General features: G+C 44.0%; 1 protein-coding gene across 3 annotated transcripts in view; it reads left to right on the top strand.

Moving 5' to 3' along the window:
* The first annotated feature begins 1732 nt into the window (after positions 1 to 1732).
* The window catches only part of LOC142481961 (carbonic anhydrase 13-like), a 39448-nt gene continuing 27076 nt past the window's right edge, over positions 1733 to 14104 (top strand). Inside the window, exons 1-2 of one of the 3 annotated variants that reach the window (XM_075582990.1) lie at positions 1733 to 2022; positions 4827 to 5024. In XM_075582990.1, the coding sequence (XP_075439105.1) occupies positions 4902 to 5024 (123 nt within the window). In that variant the 5' untranslated portion in view covers positions 1733 to 2022; positions 4827 to 4901. Of the gene's footprint in view, positions 2023 to 2938; positions 3319 to 4826; positions 5025 to 14104 lie in introns of those variants that run through there. The other 2 variants (XM_075582989.1, XM_075582991.1) reach the window with 2 other exon arrangements.

Raw genomic sequence — 14104 nt, 5'->3', positions numbered from 1 at the left:
TTGCATTCGCGTTTTGCAGGGCTTCATTCGTCTGTTGCTGGTTTGCATTCGCCTGTTGCTGGTTGGCATTCGCCTGTTGCTGGTTGGCATTAATCTCTTGCTGGGCTATTAGCAGCTGTTGATGGGCTGCATTCGTCTGCTGCTGGTTTGCATTAGTTTCTTGCTGGGCTATTAACAGCTGTTGCTGGGTTTCATTCGCGTCTTTCTGGGCAGCGACATTGCGTACCAGCGCACCCACCACGTCTTCCATCTTGTTTGCAGAGGATGAAAAAAACTTTTTTTTTTTTTTTCAAAGTTCTTCAACCCGCAGACCCCCTAGTGCTCTGCCCGCATTCTCCACCATATGTGACAAACGGCTTACTCCGGGGCTCCGTCGTTTGTCCGGGACTGTTTAGAACACGGTCTTTTAGGGTAGGTTAAATGATGAGGCGTCACGTACTGTTCCTTTAAACAGGCTATGCCTGGTTTATTCAGTCCCAGGCACTGAGACTGCCACAGTGCATACAACAGAAAACAGATCAAAACAAAAGCTGCTCACCTGAGCGATAACTTAACTTAGATATCCCTGACTCAGGGTTGGAAGTGGCTTTTCCACTTCCAACATCAAAACATGGTACTTTTGCAGTCTTACACAAATGAACAGAAAGATTGAACCTGTTTGGGGAAGAGGCTTCTCCCCTCTGTAGTTCAGCAGCCTTCCAGCCTCCTGGCTCTTGTGGGGAGACCAGAGCAAACAGGAAATCAGTCTTTCATACCTGATTCCTAATTAGCATGACAGGAGACAGAAATCAGGCAGCAGACAAACTCTGGTCTGGATCTCTCATCCCTCAGTTCCAGCGCTTGCCAAACTGTGGGATGGAGTGTATGTATTATAAGGCTGCACTCCCAGGCCAAACAGGATAGAAACTGTCTAGTATCCTGGGAGCCCTATATACGGAATTTATTACCATCCCCTGGTTTCTGTCACAATATATATACATATATATATATATATATATATATATATACATATATATATATATATACGTGTGTATATATATATATATATATATATATATATATATATAAATAAAAGCAGTTCTGTAGTGTTAGATAACAGTGAGGTTTGTTTTATTGCGTTTTAAAGCATCCTTTGATTTGTATAGCAGGTTTTAGCCAACCTCCCAAGCCAAGCAACACTTTCCTGTTTGTGATAATTTGTTGCCAAGTTTCCCAGCAGTTTTAACTGTAAACAGTAACAATAGATAATGTTACCTTAGAAATATAAGGATAAATTGTAGCTGCTGAGTTACACTGACTGAAGGATTGATTGAAACTGAATGGCGGCCATTATGTTAGGCACATTATCAGGATTTATAACAGTAGCACCAAACGATTGCCAGCTTAGGTACAAATGTAGAATTATACATTATCAAATGCTTTACATATAAAAATAAGCAAAAAAGGGGGACTGTAGTATTGCTGCTTTAAATGTAACTGTTTGGACCCTAAATTATATACATACAGTGAAAACAATCTGAATTCAACATAGTCCCTGTTTCCTAGTCACTTTCCATCCTATCTGCAGTCCACAAAAATCGCTTAATTTCTAATGCTCCTGACATTCTTCCCTAATTGTGCTGCTCAGTACTCTCTCCAGCCTGTGAGCTGGCCTGGAATAGTAGCAGTGGGCAGGAAACAGTTACAGAACTTTTGGCTGCTACTGAGAAGTATACAAGCCACTTCCCACTAACTACTAGAGGTACTTCACTGCCTGCTTACAGAAACCAACAGCTACTTGTACAGGCATCTCTGTCCCCTTTTGTTACTGTAGGTATTTGATTATTTAGTAAGAGGAAGACCAACAAAGAGGATCAAACCAGTAGGAGTCACTGCTAGATTTCCTAGATCAAGTCATCATATATACTGTACTGTTCACTACTCCAGCTTCAAACAAAAGAGGACCTCTTCTGACATCCTGTCACTTTCTCTGCGGTGCAGCGTACAGGGGAATGCACAGCTGGGGATATGATGATCACAATGGTAATTCGAGAGACTTGAGGATGTAAACTATTCTACATACTGTAATGGACAGCTTTGACTTAACACTGATGGACTAAACTGACGACTTAGTACAGGTATTAAACCCTTCACTTCACTGGACAGGTCAGTGTAGTAATTTTTTCAGTGGTGAAGGGTTAATAATAATAACAACCATTAAATAGGTGAGACGAGTTTCAGATATTACTTAACCAGTACCGTAGCTGATGCTTGCTGATGTTAATTTATCGAAGCCTCCAAGTCTGATTATTCTCATTTTATCAGGGGTTTAGTCATTCATTTGAAGTGGGCTACATTAACATGAGATTGCTATAATTTGTGCCCAAGCTTTATATGTTCACATTTGTATTTAAAGTGTAAAACAGCGTTATCACTTGTGATATGTTCCATAAAGAGTTTGCGACATGTTTCTTGGCACTGCTGACAGTGAAAAGGTTAATCTGTAACTGACCGATTCCTTCAGTCCTTGAACTGTACATTATCACAACATGCAACAGCTCTCATTGGGTTTCTCTGCTGCTCAAAGATAAGTGTATTGCTATCTAATTTGCAGCATATTCACTTCAAACTGTTACAAGATATTGCCGACCACCCTTATTACAGTGTCATAACTAACCATTTCATTTTTACTACTATAATAATGTATTTAAACTAGTCACGGTATGCTTATTACTCATTTTCATTGCATTCATAGTAATGTTGCAATGACAATTTTCATATTCACTGTTAGTTGTTGCAAAGTATATGCAAATCCCTGGATTCAGTTACTGTTATGATCAAAAGCTATCAGGAAGGTCATTCTATATGATTTAATGATCAATTAAATCTAATATATATATATATATCAAACAGAATACAAACAGCGCAACTTAAAACACTTATCTACAATTTCTACAATATATGATTTCAATTGAATACCACACAGTGAGGGCTGTATAACCTTACTATAAACTTTCCCTACACAGCCTGCTGCCAATTAGGTCCACGGCTCCACGAGTACCGTACATAGAGAAGTGTCCAAAGAATGACCTAGGCGCAAAACATGTGGAGAGAAAAAAGAGAGGGGAGGGAGAGAAAAAATATCATAGGGTAGTATGTCCAACCACAGATACCAGAATTTGGTGAGATATGCACTTACAGTAAGACAGATCTCTATAAGCCTTTCGTCCACCCCTGGGCCCTGGAACACATCTTGACAGGAGTCATCTGTCCAGGTTAACATACAACCTTCAGAGGATCCTGTTGCTGTTCAGTGTGTGGGAGATCCCCTTCCCTCTGGTATGTACAGCTTCAAGTTGTGTTCCAGGTCCCAGGGAATATTAGCATATTGGGACTCTTTTACTTGTACATCAATGGATTGCTGCACACCTCACCAGTGATGATTCCACCATTGAGATTTAAATCATCCATGCTGTTATTATTGGATCTCTTGTGAGTGCATGTCCAAGGGACCTTTTTCCAATTTTTAATTTTTAATTAAATTTCATTACGGTATCACGCTATGGAGCTTGCGCTTCTTTTTTTCTTTTATATATATAGGAAAATGTATTTTAAGACTGAAGATTTTATATATATATATATATATATATATATATACATTCTTCAGTCTTAAAATACATTTTCCTTCTGTTTCTATGCATAACAATTTCTACTTTAATTGTAAAATCTACAAATACAAAAGTCACATTCATCTGATAAAAGTGTTCAATATGTAATTACAGTATAAGCATGTAATGTAATGAAGAAAATATAATGTATAATTTGTATGATCAATTTTAACGCATTGATTAGATTACAGTTCATTGGCCTAGTCCCTGTTAAGGTCAACATGTATATGCATTTTTTTTCTTTTGTGCTCATGCAATTCACTACTTCTCTTCCCTTTTCTTTGCTTTCCTCATATAAACTTTGTTTCTTTTTAGAGATGTGTAACATTTTTTGCTAAAGTTCACTAACTAGGCAAAATGTGTATTTTTTTGGTAAAAACATTCGCCAAGCACATTAGAACAGGGGTGCACAAACCTTTTTTTGTTAGCACCCCCTGCCTGCTCTCCCCTCCTGCTCGAGCCCCCTTCCCATTCTTTTTCTCTGGCATGGACAGCGTCATTTGACGTCACGATGTCATGTGACGTCGCGTTGCCATGGCAACGCATTGCTATTTCACTCTGTGTTGTCATGGCGACATGTTGTCAAAAGCCACCAGAGAGCAGGTAAGAGACATACAGAGGCCTTACTCGCTCCTCCGACATTTTATTTAAAGGTTGTGTTGAAGATCACGGGACCTCTATAAGCGCCGCACCTCCAGTTTGCACACCCCTCTGCCTTAGAAGACAACTTTGGTCATGTGACCATGTTTAGCATTATTTTTTCTATTTTCACACATTTTTGAGCAAGTGCGAATTTATGCGAAACAAAACACCAGAGAAATTAGGAATAAATGTCACGAAGCACATTTGAAGACATCTGCACATCTCTATTTCTTTTCCGCTAGTAAAGTAAAACCCTTCCAAAGAGGAACGCAGCAATGAAAAAAAATGCTATCATTCAAATTAGCTAGGAACACAGTATATTAATGTATATTAGTACATTTTGTGTCAGTATATTATTACTAGTTCATAAAATAAAATTCAATTATTTGTGTAAAAAAATACAAATAAAATGCGGCTTTAAAATTATTTAAATCAATCAAAAAATCAAGTTTCTGGTGCTCTCCAATAAACAGTATGACCATTGATTCATTATAACATTATTTTTTGGTAATCTAGTATTAATTTGATAATGTCTAGGTCCTGCACGGTGGCATGAATTGTTTCCATTGGCAAATGGGGATCGTCAATCTCCAATCAATATTATAACGCAAGATGTCACATGTGACCCAACTTTACAGCCTCTTCATATCCATTATGATCCAGCCTCGGCAAAAGTCATCCTCAACAGTGGTCATACATTCAGTGTTGAATTTGATGATGCAGAAGACAAATCAGGTACGCTTTGCATTTTTTTTTTATAGCACACTCCTTTTTATTGTATCACACCAATCAATACTTTCTGCACAAACACAAAGGACACAAACACACACCCGCCACATTATATAGTGACAATTTATATACAGTGATAAAGTTGCTAATATATATGTGTGTGTATATATATATATATATATATATATATATATATATATATATATATATATATATATATATATACAGTGGTCGACAAATCACCAAAAAATCTACTCGCCACACAAAAAAATCTACTCGCCACCTAGTACCAAACATGTGCTGCTTGGGCCAATAGGAGCTCGCCACGATGTTAAATCCACTCGCCCGGGGCGAGCAAATGTATAGGTTTGTCGAACACTGTATATATATATATATATATACACATACATAACATAAGACTGTAGACCAAAAATAGAAAATATACTTAACAGAAGTCGAGGTGCTCGCAGACGGACAGGGAACACCAGCCAGTCCAGTAGATATACAAAAACAAAAGGTCCGCAGCACACTCAGTAGCTTGCGAAAGGACCTTGTGGTCTGAAACATACGCTGCTCCGGAGCATGTTGATTGCCTGATGATTTACTTATATTAAATTATCATTTTTCTACTGAATGTGCTGTGGACCTTTTGTTTTTTTTATATATATATTTCCATCATGGTCAAACCCCAGGTGTCTGGTCGTCTGGGTGCCTAAAATATTACCTCTGGCCCTAAAGCTGTAATGTACGTGCCGGCTGTACTGTGGTAGAAGGGGGAGGAGTGTGTGTGTGCGTCTCTCACGGAGCTATGAGACACGATCCCCCTTCTCTAAGGTTTCGCTCAGACAGGCTGCTACGGAAGCTTGCTAGCATTCGCGCCCTCCGCCGCTCGCTCCTGCAACACAGCGATCTGTGCTCAAACTGCAGGAGGCCGATCGCGGCGTTTGGGGGCAAGGAGGGGGCGTGTAACGAGCGCGTCACGGAGCTGGTTCGCCTTTATTGGCTGAACCAGCTCACGCCACGCGACTGTAGCCCCAAATTTCAATTTGGGTTGTGCCGGCAAAATGTCGCAGCGACAACGCTGCACTTTGCCGCCGGTGGAGTTTTCAGTTTGAATTTGCACCCAAATTTGCGACGGACGTGCGCGTGAACGTCGCATTGGCTGCTGTCTCAGCTCAGCCTAACTTCCCTCCTCATGCTCTTCCAGATGCGCTTCTGTCTGCATCAGAGCGACAGGAAGAGAGTTATGGCTGGAGGAGGAGAGAGTCTGGCAGCTCCGTGAGAGAACACGTATAGCTGCTGCAACAAGCATACAGATCTTCTCTCCCTTCACAGACAAGGACCAGAGGACCATAATGCCTCTACCTCAATTCCTACCTCCTCCTGGGAATCCTTTTAATCCATTCCTCTCCCTGGGACTACATTTCAACCCTGTTGCGTGTCTCTGTTACTGCGTCTTGCCGTGAAACTCCCTCCCCCTGCTTAATAACCCCCCCCCAATCAACAATTCCCTTAACCATTCTCCACCCAGTTCCACTCAGCAAACTTCTGGCTCCTAAACATTGTGGCAGGCCCATAAGTTTTCTATATTTTTGTCTACCTCTAATATATATATGACTTCACTGATAGATATTAGAGGCCTCCCAGGAGGATTGTAGGAGGTCTGGTCTACTATGGACTCTGAGGGTAAGAGTTGTAGATTGCCAGTACAGCCCACATTCAATGTCACTGCACATTTCCTGTGCTGAACTACCAGTGCAGAACTGCACTGCACAGGAACATCTACTACAGTGGGGAAAGAGGTTAGGGGTTTTGATATTAATAGGAAGTACATTGTCAGGAAAATTGGATCCAAAAAAGCCCTCAGCCCTCCTGTGAACCAACAGGTAAAGCACACCACCATACACCAGTAGCAGGGCAAATCTCCCAAAGGGGGGGGGGGGGGGAAGCAGCGCTACAATTGGAGGCACTGCTGAGATGCAGTAACAGGGCAGGTTTCACCAAAGCAGCAGGATGAAAAGAAAGGGAGGGGGATTGCTCCCTGAGGCTACACCAGGGAGTTGGTTGCCTTACATCATTATTAAGAGACTAAAACTGAGGACGGGCCCCATAGGCATCGCCAGTGACCCTGGACACCCATTCGAGAGGATACACTAATAATATGTTGGAGCGTTCTCTGAGGCTACACCAGGGAGCGTGGTACCTTTCCACTAAGACTACATTGGGGCATTCTCTGAGGCTTCGCCATGGAGTGTGGTTACCCACATAAGTACAGAAGAATATGTTGGGGCGTTCTCTGTGGCTTCATCATGGAGCGTGGTTACCCACATAATACCGCAGGTACTTTATTTCACTCGAAAATGGTGGCTCCTGGCAAGGGGAGCGCACATGGATTGTGAAATCTAAAATGGCTGTTCCTGACAAAAACGGGACCTCAAGGGGGTTGCCTGAAAAAGTTGCAAGCCCTGTTTCTTCAAAAAGGAGTTGCAAGAGCGTTCGGCGGCAAAGATTGGAATTGCGCCCACTTTACTTTGACTAGCTCACAGTGGAGCTGAAGTTACGCCTGTCCCTTTGTTCCCCTACTCTAAATTCCACCAGAGTGAGGGGGTACAGTGGGAGCCAATCACCGCAGACTGTACTATTGAGGGAGGAGCTGGAAGCAGGCTGCCCCACCTCAGTTCCAAAGAGCTAAGCTACTAAGAGGAGCTACATTTGTACCTCTGCTCTAAGCCTGCTATCGCCAATTGCTGCAAGAAATGTCTACTCTTAAAATATCATCCTTCCACCTACCAGGAGGCTACCTGGTGGTTGCGGTGGATGGACGGTGCTACAGTATCTGCGGTGCATCTGTACGCAGTGTTGGCTCCCCGGGGGTGAAGCTACAGTAACCGTACGGCCACCTGTCAGCAGTGTGGGGCCTACTACATGCGGCCTGAAAGCCCCGTGCCAGCCGACTACATCCAGCAAGAAAACTGGACCATCACAACCATAGCTGCGGCCTCTCCAGACTGCCAAGACGCCAGAGCAATCGTGGGCCCATGTGCCCTAGCCAACACGCCAGGAGGCCCAAGTGGCCCAGTACCCGAGCCAGAGCCAACGGCGGTGCTCGAGTTGGTTCCAGGACCGGAACACTCGCCAACAGACCAACAGGGTAAGCAGACTGCCCAGGGAGAGTTGGGTGCGTTTACCCTGGTGGAGCGGGAGTGGGTGAGCTCCATGTCACTAGCCACCCGGGAAAGCAGGGTGCCCCAAGGCCGTTCCCTTGAGGATGTGTCCCTGACTTCATCCGAGGACGACGAAAGCAGCTGGGAGTCTGTGGTATGGTGGCCGACAGAACCACGATCCAGCACCCCTGTGGAAGGAACATCACCTACCAGGAGGGTGGATGCAGAGGAACCTGCAATAGATCCTGATCATCGGAGCATTGAGGCACCACCCCTTTACATTTTCCTGGCTCCTGCAGAGGCCTTCGCTGAAAAGGCACTGGGCAGTGCCCTCTTTGGAGTGGAAGGCATCTAGCTCAACTTCCGGCGCGGGGCCAGCTCTAACGCCTGAATCTCGCGAGAGCGGACCACAAAGATGACATCATCGGCGCAGCGACCGGCGAGAACGATGGACGCCGGGCGGAACCTATCTCTGTGAGTACCTCTTTGTCCCCAGCTGACCAGCGGAGGTACTTGGCCCAAGTTACGGGGAGAGCTTGCGGGATCGCAGCCACTGCCATCAGTTCTGTACCAAAGGGAACGGATGAGGACAAGCCACAAATCAGGGACATTGATCGGGACATTGTGTGGCCTAATCCCCTGTATCAGTACCCCCACCAAGGACATTTGTACCACTGTTTCCACTCCAGTAAAGACCTTTAGGGGCCGTGGTAGGCCTAAACCCAGTGAAAGGGGGACAGACCTCGCCAAGCCTATACCACCGGGCCCCATCCCCTGTGTCCATGCTAAGGATTCTCCTATTCAGGACAGTGCTCTCAGGCCTATATCATCAGCCTGCACTGCTGGTGCTTTTTCTGCAGCTGATGACCCAAAATATGCCTCTCCAAGGAGTGGAGGCTATAGTAAGCCCCCTGCCTTTTCTACCGATCTAAGAGACTGGGACTTTGGGGATTATAAGGGTGGGTCTGATGAAGATTCTGAGGAGGAAATACCTGCCTCTAGTCGGATACCTCAAGGGGGATCCCATAGCTCTTTTAAATCATTTTGAGGGTCCTTACTGTCACAACAATCTTAGACTTCTGGGGTGTCATCTAGGATGGACACTTGGTCGAGTAGCCCTTAAACTATAGACTCCCCGGGGAGTACGCTCCCACTATGCAGAAAACCCAGTTCTTTTTAGTCAATGGTCCCACCATAGACCCTTGGTGGGAAGAAGGGGAATTCTCCCCAGAGGAAATGGCAGAAGCTCTACGAAAAAGGGTGGAGGAAATTCGTTTGGATGTAGTGAAACCCATGGGTCCAACTATTCTCTACCGAGAGGTGGCCCCTCAAGAGCCTAAATTTTGGGTCTTGCCAGGCAAGGCTGGTAGCCGTACGTTGATGATGTTAAGTAGGGCTGATAGAGCCATTGTTCATCGCTACCGACAATCTCATGGGTATGGGTACCCTTATGTAACCGAGCAAATTATACAAGAGATAGAGGACAATAGGTACACTTGACTACGGCAAGCTGTGCTGTACTATCTTCAATCCAAAACCAGCCACCACGAGTTCTGCACTGAATCTAAGATATGTGAGATCATGAGGGAATGGTGCGTGGGCCGCAGTATATACAAAGATCATATAGTACTTAATCACAAGAGTGGTCCCCTAAGGTACACTTCGTCTGGGCCACAAACTTCAATGGGCGGGTACTTAAAACGCCTGACCCTAAGTTTTATATGTACATTTATAGACTTCTTCCCGTTGGAAATGGTGCAGATGTTTTTTTTTAATCACTGTAGTCAGCGTATGAATTCATACTATCAATGTTAATGTACTGCATTGGTAGTGTCTAATGTGTTCGTGTTTGCTATATTACAGGTCCTATGCTTAAGGATGGTCCTACTAAATTGGTTACAAGTGGGGACCATTGGATTCACCAGAGGGAGAGTGTAGCCATGGCTTGTTCTGGCTACTCATCTGTCTTCCCTAACATGTAAGTCCTAGTAGATGCAGGCAGTGTTATGCCCATATTGGGTTTACCCCTCCCCTCTGCAGCTTCCTTGAGTGGCAGGAGTGGAGGTGGGACTTGGTTTGTGTGTTACCCAATCCTGGGGGCAGACCTTGTGCCCTCACGTCCTACTCTAAGGAAAAAGCACACCAAAGTTAGTAGGAGTTGTTCCCTGAGGAGTGTGCTGCTCTGATTCTAGTACTGGGAGTTGTAAGCTGTGTCTCGCTCTGCAGGCTGGGACTAGATGCTCAGTCCCACAAGGGGACTGTGAATAAGGCCTAAAGCAAGATCTAACACAGGGACCATCCGTGTTTGGGACTAAGAAGAGTATTCGCTGTCTGACTAGACTGTATGCAGTGTATGCTAAATAAAGAGATCCTGTTTCAATATAATCTGGCCTGGGTTGCAGTCAATCAAGAGGAGTATGGAAGGATTCTACTATAGGGACTCCCTCCAGCACTCCTGGAGCCTGTGGTGGATGGAGGCGCTAGCAGTGCAGAGACTGAACTGAAGCATCTACATCAAAAGCCTGTCCTGTTGTCCCGACACCTCCTGCGAACCAACAGGTAAAGCACATCACCATACAGCGGTAGCAGGGCAAATCTCCAATGGGAGGTGAGGGGTGCGGGGGGGGGGTGGGGCGGAAGCAGCGATTTGTGAGCAGGTAGGGAGGAGAAGAGGGAGGTAAAGTGCCTATAGGGATATACAGCTCAGGCACATTCTGAAAATTGTTAAGGCAGAAAGACATGTAGAGATCATTGTCCACCTATGAGCTAATAACCTGGCCAGAGAGGAAGTTAGAGCTGTGAAAAAAGTTCAGAATTATGCATTAATGGCCCAATGTCAACTACTATAGAGGAAAGGGGCCACAGAGTCATTATTTCAGCTGATTTAACCGTAGCCAAGCAATGTAACCAAGCAAAGAGGATGAGCAGCAGAAAGAGAGATGTAGTGAGGCCACGTTATAAATCATTGGCAAAACATCGCCTAGAGTACTGTATTCTGTTGTGGATGGAGACCATATTTCCATATACAGATGCAGCTGGCGTTATTCGAACAAATCACGGCGCCGTTTTTGTGTGCGCTGCTGTACTCCACGCTGCATTAATGCCGCCAATCGCCCCAGGCACACATGTTTATCGTGGTTGCTTTGTTTGAATTTCATGGATTGTGTGCAATTAAATGCAATTAAATGCAATGAAGTGAATGAATTGTAATCTGTACAGTACTGTGCTACTGTGTCAATTTCAGGTGTTTAAAAACCAGAACACTAAAATGCCATTTTCTGCACTTGCCTGCACTCGCGTCTAAAGGCAGTAAGATTGGAAGAAATCCCGCGCCATGACATTGGTATTCCGAGGTATACACCTCGTGAAGTGTTTCAATACCGGCTGATGCACCTGTAGGACATAAATACATTTAATATACAGGTAAACTACATGCCAAAAGGTGTAAAATGTATTGTATAGATCCCAGCAAGCATCAACCTTTGGCGCCCCATTGGAACATATATACGCAGAGTAACATATCTGCATAGAAATTGAGGTTTAACAAAATATATATCCTTTGATTAACAGAAGTCATAAGTCCTCAGCGCCGTGGATGAACAGGCAAAAATCTGGGGTGCTGGGACAGTGTCTGCTACGATCGTGCTGCTGGGGGTCTAGGCTTCTGAACGGGACCCTCGCAATTTTAATCCTTCTGTGCCGCGACCAGTGTGGTCGAGGCACCGAAGATGTTAAGTCTCGCTACATATGTCGTTTGCTAAATTCTTACTGGATAACTTGCTTGTGTTATTGATATGTTTATACTAATACCGAAATAAACAGACAAAAAAAGGCCAATGAACATCTGACAACCATGTCTGTCGTAAATTGCGCACCTTTGGCTCGACATTAAAAAAAATTGCTATATTTTCAAATGTGCCAGCCTGGCGTTGCAATAACTGCATTACTGTTCAACATGGAGCAGAATAATAGGCTCTGTCTCTATATCAGTAGGGGTTAAAGGTACTTCTTATCTCATGAGACATCATAAAAATGCAAGTATTTATCAGAGACTTTGGAATTAGTTGACCGCAATTACAGATAAGATAAGAATGCGGAATGTGGATACAAAGAGAGCTTTGTTTTTTTTTTTTAAGCATGTATGAAACCAAATAGAGGTAAGTTATATGATTTGCAGAATTCCACAACATAGAATAATATGCAAAGAACAGAATACTGTATGAGTTGAAGAGCTCAACTAGAGTGAAGAGATACAGACTTAGGGACTTATGCAGAAAGGTCCGATAAGTCAGTTATCGGCAGCTTATCGTCAAAAAAGCCTACTGTTATTCTGTAAGCTCCAATATGTTGGCGATACTAGACATTTTCGTCAAAAATTTTTTACGGAAAAAAGAAATAACTCATCAAACGCGCGGCGATAAACCACTTTTCTCCACTTATCGTCAGTTTCTAAAACTCGCTCAATTCTAGTAGCCCCGATCAGCTTATCGAGTCTGACCGCCGCTGTAGAATTGAGATTTCTTCTCCGAATCGCCTCGCCAGAAAAAGTTGGCAAGAAGGTGGGGAGAAGCTGCCGAGAAGCGGCGAGGCGGCACTTAGAACAAAAAATGCTTTTTTCCTGCATCGGATTGATGCCTGGGGTCTTCAGAGCTGATACCCATTAATATCAGCACCTGTTAAATCAGAGGACACAGAGAAAACAGAACCCCAATGGAGAGCACTCAATCACAAATCACAGAACAATGAAAATGGATATAGGAATGGAATGTATGTAGTGGTGAGGAGTGAGTGGGTTAAAATTACTTTAATGGGAGTAAATACTCAACTAAAATAAATACAACACTTAAATAACAGGTATAATTAGACTCAAAAATGAGCCAAAAAAGCGCAGCGAAGTAAAATGGGCCGGATACTAGGCGTAAAGTGAGTACTGCCCTCCTGGTAGTTATACAGGATGCAGGTAGATAAGTATACAGTATATATACCGAGGTCACCTATAGCATATACATGTGATGAGAGTCCAGCCACTAGTATAGGCTATTGTAGCGACTATTGTAGGTAAGTATACTCTCACACAGATAGGTAGTAGTGAATCAACCTACTCACATGCTGATATGGCCAAACGGTCAAACAATAAAGCCGGAGAGAACACAGCAAGTGTCAGTATCAATCTGGCTATATGTATAGACTGTGATCGTAATTCAGTCAGTTATGACCAGTCCAGAGTCTCAGAGAGACCTCAGCCTCTGCAGTGTGTATCGGAATACACACACTGAGTGTGCCACTGTGGCTGGAGCACCCGCAGGCTAGGGAGGGCTGGTGAGGTCAATAAATGGCCAAAAGTAGGTAGGTATGAACTTAGAACAGTAGTACACATGTAGTGTCTACTTACAACTCGGTAAGTGAACCAGGTATCCAGCAGGTTTACAGCAGACCCCGATGTAGCTCTTAATAGCTGCGCACCTTCTTGCTAATGCTGGGTGCTCACAGGGATAATCAAGGGTACTGCTGTAGATTTAAAATAAGATTGCTTAATGCATAGACATAGCTCCGGACAGCGAGCTAGTTGAGGCGGCCGCGCTCCGATCATGAGCGCTAGTCCCGCCCCTCTGACGTGATGACGTCACTGCGACGTACGTTTCACAAGGCATGCTTTCTCAAGGCTGGATGGGAGCGTGTGTACAGCCTCCAGTATTTAACAGAGAACGTGAGCTCTGATTGGCTAGTAAGCGTCCTATTCAAGGACTGGAGTTAAGTAAGTGGAGTAGGTAATGTTCGTATGTTTATATACTCACAGCGCTACATGTGGAACACCTGATGTATGCAGCTAGTATTGACAGCAAGTTAACCTGAGCTGAAGCATGGGGATACAAAAAGGAAATAGCAAGAGGTCACAGAGACCCACTGTGTGTGAGTCTAATG

The sequence above is a fragment of the Ascaphus truei genome, chromosome 2, assembly GCF_040206685.1.
Source record: "Ascaphus truei isolate aAscTru1 chromosome 2, aAscTru1.hap1, whole genome shotgun sequence".
NCBI classification, from domain to species: Eukaryota; Metazoa; Chordata; class Amphibia; order Anura; family Ascaphidae; genus Ascaphus; species Ascaphus truei.
Note: the sequence above shows the minus strand (reverse complement) of the source record. Positions and strands in the feature narration are given on the sequence as shown.